Source organism: Oncorhynchus keta, chromosome 1 (assembly GCF_023373465.1).
Source record: "Oncorhynchus keta strain PuntledgeMale-10-30-2019 chromosome 1, Oket_V2, whole genome shotgun sequence".
NCBI lineage: Eukaryota > Metazoa > Chordata > Actinopteri > Salmoniformes > Salmonidae > Oncorhynchus > Oncorhynchus keta.
This window is the reverse complement of record NC_068421.1, coordinates 11,319,598-11,338,278: the sequence shown is the minus strand read 5'-3', so window position 1 is coordinate 11,338,278 and position 18,681 is coordinate 11,319,598. Positions and strand designations below refer to the sequence as shown.

Sequence of the window (18,681 nt, the reverse complement as noted above, 5' to 3'; positions counted from 1 at the left end):
GTCAATCACCACCTTCCGGAGACACCTGAAACCCCACCTCTTTAAGGAATACCTAGGATAGGATAAAGTAATCCTTCCCCCCCCCCTTAAAAGATTTAGATGCACTATTGTAAAGTGGCTGTTCCACTGGATGTCATAAGGTGAATGCACCAATTTGTAAGTCGCTCTGGATAAGAGCGTCTGCTAAATGACTTAAATGTAAATGTAGTCTGGTGGGAATGGGGATCAGAGGGGAGGGGTGGGGGTTGTCTGACAGTAGGAGTTTGGGGTTCACTGGCACGGGTGTAGTGAGGATGTGAGAGGGAATCTGGTCTGGCCTTCAGGGGGATAGTTGTATTTGGGTGTCCGCTCTCCAGTACAGAGAGATTTGGGGGTCCCCTCTCCAGTACAGAGGGAGTTGGGGTCCCCTATCCAGTACAGAGGGAGTTGCTAATCAGGAGGTACAGGGGCTAGGAACTAGTGTTACTAATCAGGAGGTACAGGGCTAGGAACTAGTGTTACTAATCAGGAGGTACAGGGGCTAGGACCTAGTGTTACTAATCAGGAGGTACAGGGACTAGGAGCTAGTGTTACTAATCAGGAGGTACAGGGGCTAGGAGCTAGTGTTACTAATCAGGAGGTACAGGGGCTAGGAACTAGTGTTACTAATCAGGAGGTACAGGGACTAGGAACTAGTGTTACTAATCAGGAGGTACAGGGGCTAGGAGCTAGTGTTACTAATCAGGAGGTACAGGGGCTAGGAGCTAGTGTTACTAATCAGGAGGTACAGGGGCTAGGAACTAGTGTTACTAATCAGGAGGTACAGGGCTAGGAACTAGTGTTACTAATCAGTAGGTACAGGGGCTAGGACCTAGTGTTACTAATCAGGAGGTACAGGGACTAGGAGCTAGTGTTACTAATCAGGAGGTACAGGGGCTAGGAGCTAGTGTTACTAATCAGGAGGTACAGGGGCTAGGAACTAGTGTTACTAATCAGGAGGTACAGGGACTAGGAACTAGTGTTACTAATCAGGAGGTACAGGGGCTAGGAGCTAGTGTTACTAATCAGGAGGTACAGGGGCTAGGAGCTAGTGTTACTAATCAGGAGGTACAGGGGCTAGGAGCTGGTGTTACTAATCAGGAGGTACAGGGGCTAGGAGCTAGTGTTACTAATCAGGAGGTACAGGGGCTAGGAACTAGTGTTACTAATCAGGAGGTACAGGGACTAGGAACTAGTGTTACTAATCAGGAGGTACAGGGGCTAGGAGCTAGTGTTACTAATCAGGAGGTACAGGGGCTAGGAGCTAGTGTTACTAATCAGGAGGTACAGGGGCTAGGAGCTAGTGTTACTAATCAGGAGGTACAGGGGCTAGGAACTAGTGTTACTAATCAGGAGGTACAGGGGCTAGGAACTAGTGTTACTAATCAGGAGGTACAGGGGCTAGGAACTAGTGTTACTAATCAGGAGGTACAGGGGCTAGGAACTAGTGTTACTAATCAGGAGGTACAGAGGCTAGGAACTAGTGTTACTAATCAGGAGGTACAGGGGCTAGGAGCTAGTGTTACTAATCAGGAGGTACAGGGGCTAGGAGCTAGTGTTACTAAGTGCACAATGTCTGCTAATGCCTTTTGGACTGTGTATAGTGTGTGTGTGTTGGGGGGCTTTGTTGGAGTGAGAACATACAGAACAACTGACACACACTCACACACCCCGTATGAGATGCATGTTACACACACTTCAACACAAACACATATTCACAAACTACAACTGTCACTTAGAGAGTCCGGGTAATGATAAATGAAACGGATAGTCCCACTCCGGGGGGCAGTAGATAGAGGGGGAAGGAGAGTATAGATATACAGCAGTTATACTAGAGATCTCTGCTCCTTGTCTCTAGTACAGGTTAGTCTGTATAGATATACAGTAATTATACTAGAGATCTCTGCTCCTTGTCTCTAGTACAGGTTAGTCTGTATAGATATACAGCAGTTATACTAGAGATCTGTGCTCCTTGTCTCTAGTACAGGTTAGTCTGTATAGATATACAGTAATTATACTAGAGATCTCTGCTCCTTGTCTCTAGTACAGGTTAGTCTGTATAGATATACAGCAGTTATACTAGAGATCTCTGCTCCTTGTCTCTAGTACAGGTTAGTCTGTATAGATATACAGCAGTTATACTAGAGATCTCTGCTCCTTGTCTCTAGTACAGGTTAGTCTGTATAGATATACAGCAGTTATACTAGAGATCTCTGCTCCTTGTCTCTAGTACAGGTTAGTCTGTATAGATATACAGCAGTTATACTAGAGATCTCTGCTCCTTGTCTCTAGTACAGGTTAGTCTGTATAGATATACAGCAGTTATACTAGAGATCTCTGCTCCTTGTCTCTAGTACAGGTTAGTCTGTATAGATATACAGCAGTTATACTAGAGATCTGTGCTCCTTGTCTCTAGTACAGGTTAGTCTGTATAGATATACAGTAATTATACTAGAGATCTCTGCTCCTTGTCTCTAGTACAGGTTAGTCTGTATAGATATACAGCAGTTATACTAGAGATCTGTGCTCCTTGTCTCTAGTACAGGTTAGTCTGTATAGATATACAGTAATTATACTAGAGATCTCTGCTCCTTGTCTCTAGTACAGGTTAGTCTGTATAGATATACAGTAATTATACTAGAGATTTCAGCTCCTTGTCTCTAGTACAGGTTAGTCTGTATAGATATACAGCAGTTATACTAGAGATCTCTGCTCCTTGTCTCTAGTACAGGTTAGTCTGTATAGATATACAGCAGTTATACTAGAGATCTGTGCTCCTTGTCTCTAGTACAGGTTAGTCTGTATAGATATACAGCAGTTATACTAGAGATCTGTGCTCCTTGTCTCTAGTACAGGTTAGTCTGTATAGATATACAGCAGTTATACTAGAGATCTCTGCTCCTTGTCTCTAGTACAGGTTAGTCTGTATAGATATACAGCAGTTATACTAGAGATCTGTGCTCCTTGTCTCTAGTACAGGTTAGTCTGTATAGATATACAGCAGTTATACTAGAGATCTCTGCTCCTTGTCTCTAGTACAGGTTAGTCTTGAGAGCATTGGGTTTCCGGTGGAAGGAGGAGAGCACGCCAGCGAAAGGCCCTGTCATACTGTCTGCAGGCTGCCACGCCTTCAGCAGCTCTGGAGCTTGGGCTGCGGGTTGGGCCATTCCTGGGTGGGCGGGGCCTAGGGTGGGCCAGCCAGGGGATTTGAGCCCCTGTAGAACGGGGGAGCTGGAGGTGTTGGCGTAGCCACCATTAGCAGGGGCGGGGCTGGGGCTGAGGCTGGCAGGGCTACCCATGTTCCCATTGGCTGAGCCGGGCAGCGAGGCGGTGCTGTCAGGGGTGGGACTGCAGGTGGACTCTTTTGATTCGTCATCATCTGAGGAAGATCTGGGCTCACCCTTTTTCCCCCCAGCATTGCCATTGTTCCCTCCTGGGCCCCCAGTCCCATTGGATTTAGAGTTGGCCGCACGCTCCACCTTACGGAACTTAGCCCTCCGGTTCTGGAACCACACCTGACATAGACAGACAATAAAGTTTAGTCTCATTCAAACGTCTAAAAATACAACCAAAAGAAAAAGCCAACAAAATAAATATACACATCAAAATACATACTATCTCTAAAATATACTCATGAAGGATGTATAGATTACAATTTGGTATATAACAATCATTTCGACAATAACTGACTGCATTAACCAAATAAACATGATGGTGTAAACCCATACACGGATGAAAATGTTTTATCTATTGTGAATTCGTGTTTTTCATCAGAACCCTGGACTCACCTGCACCCGCGCCTCAGTAAGGTCGATCTTGAGCGCAAGCTCCTCGCGCGTGTAGATGTCGGGATAGTGGGTCTCCGCGAACACGCGCTCCAGCTCCTTCAGCTGTGAGCTCGTGAAGGTGGTCCTTATGCGCCGCTGTTTCCGCTTCTCGTTTAAACCGGATGGGTCGGAGAAGAACTTGTATGGAACTGCGGAGCCAACCAATCACAATAAAACGAATTAGTGATGCTCTGTTTTATTGTTTTTTTTAGGCGTTTTTCTATAGGCTATGTTATGGAGATGCCTTTGTCTGACCTCGTAGGCTATAGCTTGAGGCTGAAGATGTTTTTCCCTGTACAATATACGTTTTAATTGACTTGATCAATTCAACTAACGGAATATATCAGTAGGCCTAGGTGAAATATCGTGGTTCCCATATTTATATAATTTATTATTCAGACGTTTCTCTTTCGGTTTAGTCTATGATAGTGAGGTAGTCCATAATCGTACAAAAATATATGACTATATTTATACAATTAGCTAGTTGTAATTATACCATTAACTAAATTAAATAATTTGTAATTTGGTCAAATTTGCCTAAACTAAACATGGAATAACATAATTTGATAGGCTATCAACAAGGGCATCGAATAAAATGTGATACACTAATCACATTCCAGTTTCATTATTTCATTCAATTTCATTTAAAAAAATGAAAAGTGTCATGCAGCCTGATCATTAGATACAGATATTTTATATAAAGTGTTTTTTCCCCCCAGAAAGAGAGAGCGCGTGCATACCGAACGCCACGGTCTGTCAGTGCGCCTTCATTAGAACTACAATAAAATCTTTTTTATTTTATTATTAGCTTATCCAGAAAGTTAGAGGGAATTCACATATAAATATAAACATTGCAATAATGAGGTTTTAGGCGCAGCAGGACGCGCTTTTCGAACAAGCTGGCTTCAACCATTTGTTGAAGATAATTCCGTTTTATTAGTTGTAGGCCTCTTAGTAACTATAAAACGTCATTGTTATTTAATTGTTATTAATATAAGACAGTAGTTACCATATTATTTTTGTTACTAAGTGAGCTATTGTTTGTTTCTTTTTTTTTCTCATTTGGACACATGAAAACGAGGTTGTGCATCTCAAGACATTTCATCTTGCAAAATTGTAAATTCAAAAGGCACTCGCACATCTGAGCTACCTTTGTTGCAGGTACATGGTAACAGTTGAATAATATGAGAAAAAAAGAAACCGATACGTAAAGCTTCTTTTTTCTCATCCGGCAAAATTGTAAATAAATAAAGAATCTAGTTTTCCATCATATCGACATTAATTATACAATTGGAAATGTATGTAATGGAAAGGTAGCAAAAAATAAACATTTGAATTGCGCAGTCGAATCGTGACCACATATATTTGCCATCTACCGAATTGTACACTGACTGAATTATCCCCATGCCAACGAACATAAAACGAAAGATTAGACCCTCAAATTAAGAGGTATGATAATATGAAACAGAATATTTATAATTTCGATTAATTGAGTTATGATTAATCAAATGAAATGTCTTTCCTTCTTCGATTAGCCTAGTTGGTATAATAAAATAACAAAAATGACATTTTACGCAAGTATTTCAAATAAGACCAGACGCTTTAACTATAGCCAACAGCTGGAGATAAACACCGCTGTGAGCAACTCCTGCGAGACAAATCTCCCACTCATGCCCCACTATACCCTCTCCCCATGCTCTCTACGCGCTCTTACCTGTGGAGTAGGGTGTGGGCTGGTGCTCCTGAAGGGACCCCAGTGTGCAGCTAGCGGTGCTCAGAGGTGCGCATCCCGGGTTGGCACCGAACCCGGTCCGGATCGGGTTGTACTGGAACGAGCTGGCCTGACTGCACGAGCTGAAGTCCGCGTAGGCCGATGCCTCCATGGCCGCCATGCACGAGTCATATGAGTTCAGGTAGGAGTAATCCATTTTATACATGGAGGCGCGAGGACGACAACTCTGGGGCGAGCGCTGGATGAAATGTACTTATCCGGATTCGAGAGGAATTAAAACGGTTAAAACTGTAAAAACACCACAGAATGAATTCCGTTTTTCAAATTTCTCCAATGACCAGCTTTAGGTCCCCGAGTTCAGTCCCGCTCTCAATTTGGTTCTTGTTTTCAGTCAAAGCAGGATGTTATTTTACCATATATATGTCTTTCTTCACGTCGCTCTCTCTTCCTTGAAAGTAATATTCCTGAAATTTCGTTCTTTCTTTTCTCTCTCAGTATCAGTATCTTCCTCTTCCATCCACGTCAGTTTCGCTCTCGCTCCCTTCCGGACCACCTCGCCTTGCGCTCAGTATGACAGCGCACCGGCCAGCTCGCGCAGTGTTTATAATAAACTTGGCAGTCCGCGAGACAATAACGAGGCGGTGGTCTCTTTCCATGACAATGTCTCGAGAGTCTATTGGGGGGCATCGTGCACGGTCAGCCCCCTCCCACTACTCATGCATTACTAATGCGCGCGAAGTTAACCCTCAGCCAGACGTCTTTATGCCAGATAAACTCCTGATATGATTCTGATTTCTGGAATTACATATTTTATTTGATGTTGTTCAAGATGTCGCCTTTCTCTCCGTGTAAGAGTGGTAGCCTGTGTATGGGTGTATGCGTCACCTCAAGAGTGTCTGACTGCAGAACCAAACTAAACGCGTTTCAATCAGTGGATGCCATGGAAAGCTTTCATAAACGCATTGACTCCCCATAAATTGATTTAAGTTATTGTTCAGTGGCATCCAACGTGATATGAAACACACTAGCACGCGCCTCATGGGCCATAAGCTTATAATGCCCAGGGTGGTTAGAGCACAATCTCAGCGTCTCCTCTTATTCCGGGGCTGGAATGGAAGTGACACTAAATCGATGTAACGTTTATTAAACACATGAATTATCAGTTGCATAGACAACCAGGAGTGTCCTCTCTGCTACATCTGGGTCCTTAATTCAACCGTTTGAGAAATTAAGAGGTTCTTCGTTAGAAGAAAATAGCCTATATTCGACAAAATCATATCGTCCAAACCCTTGGAGCTTGTGTTGCTAAATTAACAGTTTTACGCGCGTGCTAAATTAACAGTTTTACGCGCGTGCTAAATTGATTATGGGAATATGGCCACTGGCCCTGTGTGCGTGTAATAATATAATACGGTTTTATATGTAAAAGAGCAGCTCTCGATAGCGGCAGAGGGCTCTTCTCGTACTATCACCGCTTACTTTGCCAGTGGCCCAGTCTAATGGCATTACAACCTGCCGCATTGCCATGTTTATGTCCCATTGAATAACCCGCATCTTGCTGTGTCAGGACTGGGGTTTCTCCGCGCACAACAAGTCTACAACAATATCAATAACGTTAGGAATCCTCTTGAAAATGTATGTTGTCTGAACGCATGGCACACCGTGGTGGCAGCAAGGGCGCGCGGTCAGGCCCGGTTGCATTGCGTTTGAAGGGCGGGGAGCACCGGGAGAGAATAGTCGTTATATTATCCACTACAGTGTCTCTAACTCAGATACTTTATCTTGTATGGACTTACATGTCACAAAAACTATGATGATAACAATGATATCAATTATAAAACAAAAAACATCGCAATATTGGCCTATAAAATAAAGTACAATAGAATGAATACCTGTTAATAACATGCAGTCACAATAGTTATCCGTTCATTTTCGTTTCTGTCTCTGCTTTTCAAAGCTTAATCATGGACATTATCATGGACTGTTGAACACATGTTTAGTCATTCGTATGCCTCACCGTTGTCCCCATTCATATGCATGTAATGCATGTCTAAAGACCTCAACTTTTAATGGGGTGTTTTTATTATCTGAGTTCTTCCTCGGCTGGTTATTGTAGACCTACAGGCTCATAATTTGCAGGTTAAACAAAAAATACAAATAGGCCAATACATTTCAAACCATTTTATTCCTATAGCTTACTCAGTTTCCCTTCAACATATAGAAATCATCTCTCCTCAATACCGGTGCTGTTACGTTGAGCTGCTCAATAGGGTACCACTCACTTTTCATTAAAAAAAGATTGTCAACTTCAATGCAATATACAAGTTGTTGTTTCAACACTGTATGCCACCGCGTACTGTTTCAGCTTAATCAGTTTACTCCAGTTATTCAACTGTATATAAACTAATTATCTAAATAAAATGCTGTCTGATGCATATTTCCTCATATGCCTAACTGTTGTGTGATGTGTGATTGTGATATTGTCTGAAGCATGATATCAGATTGATCTGTTGGCTTTGTGTCTGTCATCGTGCAGGTATGTTGTGTGCCCTATTCCACGAGCCCAACAAAGGATTTTGCAGTCCTTGGGGCGCGCACGAGCCGGACCCTGAATCAGAACCCATGTAGTTGTCTCGCCCTCAGCCTCTCTCTCTCTACCACAGACGTGGCACCACTAGTCATAGAGCTGTCGCGCGCTCTGACTCTAACCAGGTTAGAAGCGGTCCGCCTGAAGCCGTTGCGCCATTGTGCATATAAGTAATTCGGGATTGAATGGCTGGTGCGCCAACGGGACCCCATCGTTCCAGCCTTCACTCATCCATCACCGTGCAAATCATATGCACGCACTCGCTCTATCCCCAAAATGTAGCCTATCCTGTGCACTTACAGGCCTAATGCTTATACAGAGCAGGGAAGGACATAGGCCGAAATAAATACAAAACGTGTCGAAGCTAAACACACGTTCATGTGTGTATTTACAGCAACAGGTGCCTGGCAACCGCCCGTACACACTATAGCATTTTACCTGCTGTTTCATTGGCTGTTTCAGCACCGTGTCTGACTCAATAAAATGCTCAAAATAAAGGTTTGAATTAAGCAGATTTTATGCCAGACCACTGGCAGGTCGGTTCTCAACTGCTAGGTTTTATGACAGACCACTGACCGGTCGGTTCTCAACTGCTAGGTTTTATGACAGACCACTGACCGGTCGGTTCTCAACTGCTAGGTTTTATGACAGACCACTGACCGGTCGGTTCTCAACTGCTAGGTTTTATGACAGACCACTGACCGGTCGGTTCTCAACTGCTAGGTTTTATGACAGACCACTGACCGGTCGGTTCTCAACTCCAGGGCCCCTCAGGCCTACTGATTGAGCTAGACTGGGGTGGGGCTGGTGAAATAACCACTCCCCAATTCATGGATTCAAGGACTGTAGTCCATGAGATCAAAATTATGGTTTTACATTTATTTGAATTTATAGGCTACACTTTTAGAAAAAAAGGTTGTTTGCTTCATATTCTGACACCCCTAAAGGTTCTATATAGAACCGAAATTGGTTCCATATAGAATCCTATATGAAAGTCAAGGGTTCTAAATGGAACCAATTTTGGTTCAGTGAAGAAGAACCCTTGGGGTTCTGATCAAAGAACCCTACAAAAGGGTTCTATATATATATAGGCATGCGATATATGAAGCAAATATAGAACCCCTTTTGGTTCTATCCAGAACCTTATTTTCTCAGAGAATAGGCGACTCCATTAAATTGGATAAAACAGACCATTTTACAGGTTAATTTACAGCCCATAACATAGATCTATCATTCAATAATCATGTCATTATTTGAAATGACCATTACAGCTATAAATAGCCTCTACAGACACAACATGGTGTCTTGACAGATGCAGGTTTACAGACGTAGATAAAAAAAAATATATATAAATAAATATAATTCCATGTATATAGGCTAGGCTATATAGCCTGACTAAAATTAGTCAACGAATGTTCCTTCAAACATTGTTTTGGAATATGCATCAGTGGTTTATACGTAGGCTTACATTCGATACCAACTACGCAATACAAATAATTATTATTTACTTCATAGTTTTTTTGCTTCTTTTTGATTTTGCTTCTTTTTCTAATTATGTTGAAAATGGGGTTGGTAGCCTCCGAGTCTCAGCACCATGTCACGGACAGCAGCCATCCATGATCTATCTGTATTAGATGCTATTTTTTATTTATGTTACCTTTATTTTACTAGGCAAGTCAGTTAAGAACAAATTCTTATTTTCAATGACGGCCTAGGAACAGTGGGTTAACTGCCTGTTCAGGGGCAGAACGACAGATTTGTACCTTGTCAGCTCGGGGGTTACTAGTCCAAAGCTCTAACCACTAGGCTACCCTGCCGGCCCAGGGCGAAAGTAAAATGCTCTTGATTATTTACAATTTTAATGGTGTCAAAATTGGACGGAAGCCAAATAGATATTTTCACACGGTCAACGACATTCTATTCTATTCTATAGGTATTATATCTATGATATGAGTGTTGATTACTCTAAATTACAAATTGACCAATCGCTATTTGGCCGTTAATTCGCCTGGTAGTTCATTTAAAAAAGGAAATGTCCAGGTATATATCAAATATCTATCGAAATAATACATTAGGGCCTATAGCCTGTAATAATTATGGCTTCAACAACAGAACTGAAAATAGCCATTTTGGTTAGGCTACCATGACTCGATGATAGACCAGAGACAAGAACACATTACAGCTTTGTCACGAGGTTCTAATCACCCTCTTTGGGACTGGTCAGGATTCTGCTCTCGTGATGGATCGGTTACCTCTTTTGATTGACACCCCCGCGTGTTCCAGACCACCACGTGCCCCGGGACAGATACTGTCTCGGCCCCCGGTGCGGCCTTTCACTGAACCCGGTACATATCCGTCCCATCCTTTACTGATCCCTCACCCTACCCTCAGTCTCCCCTCTCTCCATCCATCTCCCTTCTCTCCATCTATCCATCACAGCGGCACCAGTCTCCCCAGGTCTCATCAATCTCCCCTCTACCCCCCACCCGCCTGCTTCATTAGCCCAATCTGCATTCACCCGCTATCGTTCTTACCGCGCCCCGTCCACGGTACCGGCCGGGAGACAGCCCCCGCTCTATTGGAAGGACTATCGGAAACGATTACCGTCAGAGCGATGGGGAAAGCGAAACCAAAACGAACGGAATTCAATTAGCATAGGAGACGTGCCCCATTTTCGTTAAAATAGGCAATTTTTGATTGCAACGCAGAAATACACATTAATTACATGAGACCACCAAAAATAAATGATCTAGCCAACAAGACACATGCGGTTTAACAGGGCATCAAGGCCTATGAGAAGTGAAGACACATTTGGGAGGAGGAATGTGATAATTTGGGGAAGTCCTTAGAATATTCCCTGACTCTGATCCCGCTCTCTGTCACTCCAGGGTCGCGAGGAGCCTCTTGTGGCTATTGTTGCCGCCTCTGTTGACTCAGACGCCATGAATGCGAAAGGCCACGGTTACAGTTTCCGTTAAATCTCCCATGAATTTAAAAGTCCAAAGTTAAACTCCGTGCGCCCACTCAGGCCCCTGCGCGAGGGTATTATCCCGGATTAAAGGGGTCCTCGGAGACAAACATGCCGCAAGGCGGCTTTGGCTCTTTGAATGGATTAAATGTTAACGTTTAAACTCTCGAGTGAAGGTAGCTGTTCTTTTGCGCCACAATGGAAAACAAGCTACGCACATTTAACTTTGGAAACAGTTAAATTTTACCAGCAAACTCACATTTGAATCCAAGTGAAGGGACCGCCACACAACAGATGGCCCAAAAGATCCTGACTACTGTTGCGAGGTGCAGATGGACCCCTCTTCATTGAACAATGTCACCAATAATGGAACTTTTTAGGGACATCATCTGTAGCCTGAACTATTTAACTACAGGATCGGTGTCCTGACTTCGGTACGGTTGAGCTACCGTAGGCTAATGCGATTAGCATGAGGTTGTTAGTAACACAAACCATTTCCCAGGACATAGACATATCTGATATGGGCAGAAAGCTTAAATTCTTGTTAATCGAACTGCACTATCCAATTTACAGTAGCTATTACAGTGAAATAATACCATGCTATTGTTTGAGGAGAGTGCACAGTTCTGAACTTGAAAATGTATTAATAAACCAATTAGGCACATTTGGACAGTCTTGATGCAACATTTGAACAGATATGCAATGGTTCATTGAATCAGTCTAAAACTTTGCACATTCACCGCTGCCATCTATTGGCCAAAATATAAATTACGCCTGGGCTGGAATAATACATTATGGCCTTTCGATTGCATTTCAAATCTGTTTATCTTTTACCAGATCTAATGTGTTATATTCTCTTACATTAATTTCACATTTCCACAAACTTCAAAGTGTTTCCTTTCAAATGGTATTAATAATATGTATGTCCTGAGCTACAGGCAGTTAGATTTGGGTATGTCATTTTAGGCCAAAGAAAAAAAGAAAAAGGGTCCGATCTTTACAAGGTTTTAACACCACAAGATTGGAAATCTTTCTTGTATCAAATGTCCTGTTCAGTTGTGCTGAAATCTAATTAAGGTGACAGACATTCCTAACACTGATCTGAATAAAAGGCATGGAAAGTCAAATACATTTCCAATGACTAAACCCACTCTAAACAGGACAATGGGGAAGTAAATACTAGTGGTTGAAATTTGAACACTGAAATCTGAATACAGGGCATTCTGAAAGTATTCAGACCCCTTGACCTTTTCCACATTTTGTTACGTTACAGCCTTATTCTAAAATGGATTAAATCGTTTTTTCCCCCTTTGTCAATCTACACACAACACCCACAATGACAAAGCAAAAACAGTTTTTTAGAAATGTTTGCAAATGTGTTTCAAATAAAAATCTGAAATATATTACATTTGCATAACTATTCAAACCCTTTACTCAGTACTTTGTTGAAGCACCTTTGGCAGCGATTACGGCCTCGAGTCTTCTTGGGTATGATGCTACAGGCTTGGCACACCTGTATTTGGGGAGTTTCTTCCATTCTTCTCTGCAGATCCTCTCAAGCTCTGTCAGGTTGGATGGGGAGCGTCGCTATTTTCAGGTCTCTCCAGAGATGTTAGATCGGGTTTAAGTCCAGGCTCTGGCTGGGCCACTCAAGGACATTCAGAGTCTTTTCCTGAAGCCACTGCTGGGTTGTCTTGGCTGTGTGCTTAGTGTTCTTGTCCTGTTGGAAAGTGAACTTAGGTCCTGAGCGTTCTGAACCAGGTTTTCATTAAAGATCTCTCTATACTTAGCTCCATTCATCTTTACCTCGATCCTGACTAGTCTCCCAGTCCCCGGAGCTGAAAAACTCCCAACAGCATGATGCTGCCACCCCCATGCTTGGTGCCAGATTTCCTCCAGATGTGACGCTTGGCATTCAGGCCAAATCGTTCAATCTTGGTTTCATCAGACCAGAGAATCTTGTTTCTCATGGTCTGAGAGTCTTTAGGTGCCTTTTGGCAAACTCAAACTGATTGGCCAATCAATTGAATTTACCACAGGTGGACTCCAATCAAGTTATAGAAACATCTCAAGGATGATCAATGGGAACAGGATGCACCTGAGCTCAATCTCGAGTTTCATAGCAAGGGGTCTAAATAATTATGTAAGTTATTTCTGTTTTTATTTTTAATATATTAGCAAAATGTCTAAAAACCTGTTTCACGTTGTCATTATGAGGTATTGTGTGTAGATTGACAAGGAGGAAACATGATTTAATCAAGCGTATCTAAATGTGGAAAAAGTCAAGGGGTCTGAATACTTTTCGAATGCATTGTAGGTGTTTTCCTACTTGGAAACTGACTGGAAAAAACTGACTATCATGTTTAATTTAAGCATTCCTGTGTTTAAGATGAGAACACTTATTATCAAATCTACATGCCTAATGTTTAAGTTTTAAAGCACTGCATCAAATATATAAGTCAGGCTTATATTACTTTGATATGATTATTAATGCTATCCACATGTCTAGCCTAGCAATGGACCTAGCAATTAGCTTGATGTTAAAAAAATATTTTTAGGATAAAAAACAGACCCAGTGTCCCTAGAGAAACACACACACACACACACACACACACACACACACACACACACACACACACACACACACACACACACACACACACACACACACACACACACACACACAGCTGGGATGGCCGCGCGCAGGAGAGCTTCTACAAACACGCTAATTAGATCTCAGGCTCAGGCCCCGCGCCTGAAAGCTGGCCGGCGGCGGGGCGCGCGGAGCTGTGGAAAGTTAATTGAATTAAATTCCCTCTAAACTAATTAGGCTGCAATCTGCCACGCGAGCTGTCCCTGAGCAAGGTTCGAATTAGGGAGAATGGATTTGTTCCTTTCTTTAGGAGAAGGGGGATGGCTGTGTTTTAGGGATATTTTATTCCCTTTTGGGAATACCCCCTGTATTGGACAAAAATGAATGGCATGTCATTGGCATCGGACAAACCATATACACATTGGCCAATACCACCCAATTCGGCGTTGATTCATCCAAAGTGTATTGCAAATGCCATATGGTAATTGCCAGTTGTAACACTTTAAAAATTCAACAGGGGGCAAATGCGCTCCACCGGGGTTTTTCATATTGGATATGTAACCCAAATTAATGTCCAAAAGTAAAATTTTGAAAAAATGAACTTTTTTTCAAAAACTTATCACCCCTTAAAAAAGTGCTTTCTGGACCGTTTTTCGAACTTCTTTCGATTTTTTTGTCAATTACACATGTGTAAGAACTGTATGAATATACTTTTGTCCAATTTTATTATCATAATTTTTTTTAAAAATTTTATATGCGCATAAGGAATATGTTTTGTCCAATTCCAATATGATTTCATAGGAAGTCAAAAGTCAAAAGTCAAAAATGTCAAAATTTTGTAAAAAACTTCACACACCCATAAAAAAGTGCTTTCTGGACCGTTTTTCGAAATTCTTTCGATTTTTTGTCAATTACACATGTGTAAGAACTGTATGAATATACTTTTGTCCAATTTTATTATCATAATTTTTTTAATTTTTTTTATATGCGCATAAGGAATATGTTTTGTCCAATTCCAATATGATTTCATAGGAAGTCAAAAGTCAAAAGTCAAAAATGTCAAAATTTTGTAAAAACTTCACACACCCATAAAAAGTGCTTTCTGGACCGTTTTTTGAAATTCTTTCGATTTTTTGTCAATTACACATGTGTAAGAACTGTATGAATATACTTTTGTCCAATTTTATTATCATAATTTTTTTTTTTTTTTACATGCGCATAAGGAATATGTTTTGTCCAATTCCAATATGATTTCATAGGAAGTCAAAGTCAAAAGTCAAAAATGTCAAAATTTTGTAAAAAACTTCACACACCCTTAAAAAGTGCTTTCTGGACCGTTTTTGAAATTCTTTCAATTTTTTGTCAATTACACATGTGTAAGAACTGTATGAATATACTTTTGTCCAATTTTATTATCATATTTTTTTATATATTTTTTTAAATTGTGCATAAGGATTTTTTTGTGGGCCAAATGACGTAAGAAATTTGACATGCTCAAAAAATCCTGCAGAAATGCAAAATTGACTGGCCTGATGAACTCGGGATGGCCGGGCAGTGATAGTTGTTCCTTTCCATCACTCGTTGTGTTGACTTCATCATGTCCATTAGGTGATGTTTTTACACTATAGAATCATATTGCAAGTGCGCGCGCATTTGCAATATGTTTCAATGTGCATTTACCATATGAAATTTGAAATGCTCAAAAATGCAAAATTGACTGGTCTGATGGACACAGGATGGCCGAGCAGTGATAGTTGTACATTTCCATCACTCGTTGTGTTGATTTCATCATGTCCATTAGGTGATGTTTTTACACTATAGAATCATATTGCAAGTGCGCGCGCATTTGCAATATGTTTCAATGTGCATTTACCATATGAAATTTGAAATGCTCAAAAATGCAAAATTGACTGGTCTGATGGACACAGGATGGCCGAGCAGTGATAGTTGTACATTTCCATCACTCGTTGTGTTGATTTCATCATGTCCATTAGGTGATGTTTTTTCACTATAGAATCATATTGCAAATGCACGTGCATTGTTGTGCAACTGGTAACCCAAAAATAAAAATATGGTTGTAAATGCATTTACCGGTCATTCTGATATTAATGCTCGCTATGGGAACACAGGATGGCCGGGCAGTGATAGTTGTACATTTCCATCACTCGTTGTGTTGATTTCATCATGTCCATTAGGTGATGTTTTTACACTATAGAATCATATTGCAAGTGCGCGCGCATTTGCAATATGTTTCAATGTGCATTTACCATATGAAATTTGAAATGCTCAAAAATGCAAAATTGACTGGTCTGATGGACACAGGATGGCCGAGCAGTGATAGTTGTACATTTCCATCACTCGTTGTGTTGATTTCATCATGTCCATTAGGTGATGTTTTTTCACTATAGAATCATATTGCAAATGCACGTGCATTGTTGTGCAACTGGTAACCCAAAAATAAAAATATGGTTGCTAAATGCATTTACAAATTCTGATATTAATGCTCGCTATGGGAACACAGGATGGCCGGGCAGTGATAGTTGTACATTTCCATCACTCGTTGTGTTGATTTCATCATGTCCATTAGGTGATGTTTTTACACTATAGAATCATATTGCAAGTGCACTGTGCATTTGCAATATGTTTCAATGTGCATTTACCATATGAAATTTGACATGCTCAAAAATGCAAAATTGACTGGTCTGATGGACACAGGATGGCCGAGCAGTGATAGTTGTACATTTCCATCACTCGTTGTGTTGATTTCATCATGTCCATTAGGTGATGTTTTTCACTATAGAATCATATTGCAAATGCACGTGCATTGTTGTGCAACTGGTAACCCAAAAATAAAAATATGGTTGTAAATGCATTTACCGGTCATTCTGATATTAATGCTCGCTATGGGAACACAGGATGGCCGGGCAGTGATAGTTGTACATTTCCATCACTCGTTGTGTTGATTTCATCATGTCCATTAGGTGATGTTTTTACACTATAGAATCATATTGCAAGTGCGCGCGCATTTGCAATATGTTTCAATGTGCATTTACCATATGAAATTTGACATGCTCAAAAATGCAAAATTGACTGGTCTGATGGACACAGGATGGCCGAGCAGTGATAGTTGTACATTTCCATCACTCGTTGTGTTGATTTCATCATGTCCATTAGGTGATGTTTTTCACTATAGAATCATATTGCAAGTGCGCGCATTTGCAATATGTTTCAATGTGCATTTACCATATGAAATTTGACATGCTCAAAAATGCAAAATTGACTGGTCTGATGAACACAGGATGGCTGAGCAGTGATAGTTGTACATTTCCATCACCTGTTGTGTTGATTTCATCATGTCCATTTGTTTATGTTTTCTCACTTTTGCAAAGTCACTGTGCATTTGCAATATGGTTCAATGGGCAGGTACCATCACGAATTTGTCATGCTATAAAAATCCTGCAGGAATGTGAAATTGACTGGTCTGATGAACACAGGATGGCCGAGCAGTGATAGTTGTACATTTCCATCACTTGTTGTGTTGATTTCATCATGTCCATTAGGTGATGTTTTTTCACTATAGAATCATATTGCAAATGCACGTGCATTGTTGTGCAACTGGTAACCCAAAAATTAAAATATGGTTGTAAATGCATTTACCGGTCATTCTGATATTAATGCTCGCTATGGGAACACAGGATGGCCGGGCAGTGATAGTTGTACATTTCCATCACTCGTTGTGTTGATTTCATCATGTCCATTAGGTGATGTTTTTACACTATAGAATCATATTGCAAGTGCGCGCGCATTTGCAATATGTTTCAATGTGCATTTACCATATGAAATTTGACATGCTCAAAAATGCAAAATTGACTGGTCTGATGGACACAGGATGGCCGAGCAGTGATAGTTGTACATTTCCATCACTCGTTGTGTTGATTTCATCATGTCCATTAGGTGATGTTTTTCACTATAGAATCATATTGCAAGTGCGCGCATTTGCAATATGTTTCAATGTGCATTTACCATATGAAATTTGACATGCTCAAAAATGCAAAATTGACTGGTCTGATGGACACAGGATGGCCGAGCAGTGATAGTTGTACATTTCCATCACTCGTTGTGTTGATTTCATCATGTCCATTAGGTGATGTTTTTCACTATAGAATCATATTGCAAGTGCGCGCGCATTTGCAATATGTTTCAATGTGCATTTACCATATGAAATTTGACATGCTCAAAAATGCAAAATTGACTGGTCTGATGAACACAGGATGGCTGAGCAGTGATAGTTGTACATTTCCATCACCTGTTGTGTTGATTTCATCATGTCCATTTGTTTATGTTTTCTCACTTTTGCAAAGTCACTGTGCATTTGCAATATGGTTCAATGGGCAGGTACCATCACGAATTTGTCATGCTATAAAAATCCTGCAGGAATGTGAAATTGACTGGTCTGATGAACACAGGATGGCCGAGCAGTGATAGTTGTACATTTCCATCACTTGTTGTGTTGATTTCATCATGTCCATTAGGTGATGTTTTTCACTATAGAATCATATTGCAAATGCACGTGCATTGTTGTGCAACTGGTAACCCAAAAATTAAAATATGGTTGTAAATGCATTTACCGGTCATTCTGATATTAATGCTCGCTATGGGAACACAGGATGGCCGGGCAGTGATAGTTGTACATTTCCATCACTCGTTGTGTTGATTTCATCATGTCCATTAGGTGATGTTTTTACACTATAGAATCATATTGCAAGTGCGCGCGCATTTGCAATATGTTTCAATGTGCATTTACCATATGAAATTTGACATGCTCAAAAATGCAAAATTGACTGGTCTGATGAACACAGGATGGCTGAGCAGTGATAGTTGTACATTTCCATCACTCGTTGTGTTGATTTCATCATGTCCATTAGGTGATGTTTTTTCACTATAGAATCATATTGC

General features: G+C 41.0%; 1 protein-coding gene and 1 long non-coding RNA gene across 51 annotated transcripts; one reads left to right on the top strand and one right to left on the bottom strand.

Moving 5' to 3' along the window:
* The first annotated feature begins 370 nt into the window (after positions 1 to 370).
* On the top strand, positions 371 to 3,115 carry LOC127918001 (uncharacterized). 50 transcript variants are annotated; one of them, XR_008100752.1, is made up of 7 exons: positions 371 to 476; positions 548 to 583; positions 620 to 691; positions 979 to 1,014; positions 1,195 to 1,230; positions 1,339 to 2,625; positions 2,688 to 2,792. It is a non-coding gene; the product is annotated as an uncharacterized LOC127918001 (long non-coding RNA). The 50 variants fall into 50 exon arrangements; XR_008100576.1 differs by adding an exon at positions 871 to 906 and having other exon boundaries at positions 1,195 to 2,625; XR_008099765.1 differs by adding an exon at positions 871 to 906 and having other exon boundaries at positions 979 to 1,086; positions 1,123 to 2,625.
* Positions 3,051 to 12,322, bottom strand: LOC118381142 (paired mesoderm homeobox protein 2A-like). The gene is made up of 3 exons (XM_035768104.2): positions 5,560 to 12,322; positions 3,807 to 3,994; positions 3,051 to 3,533 (listed from the first exon to the last, which is right to left on the bottom strand). The coding sequence occupies exons 1-3, from the start codon at positions 5,780 to 5,782 to the stop codon at positions 3,051 to 3,053; spliced, it is 894 nt and encodes a 297-aa protein (XP_035623997.2). The 5' UTR covers positions 5,783 to 12,322.
* Between the last annotated feature and the right edge of the window lie 6,359 nt (positions 12,323 to 18,681).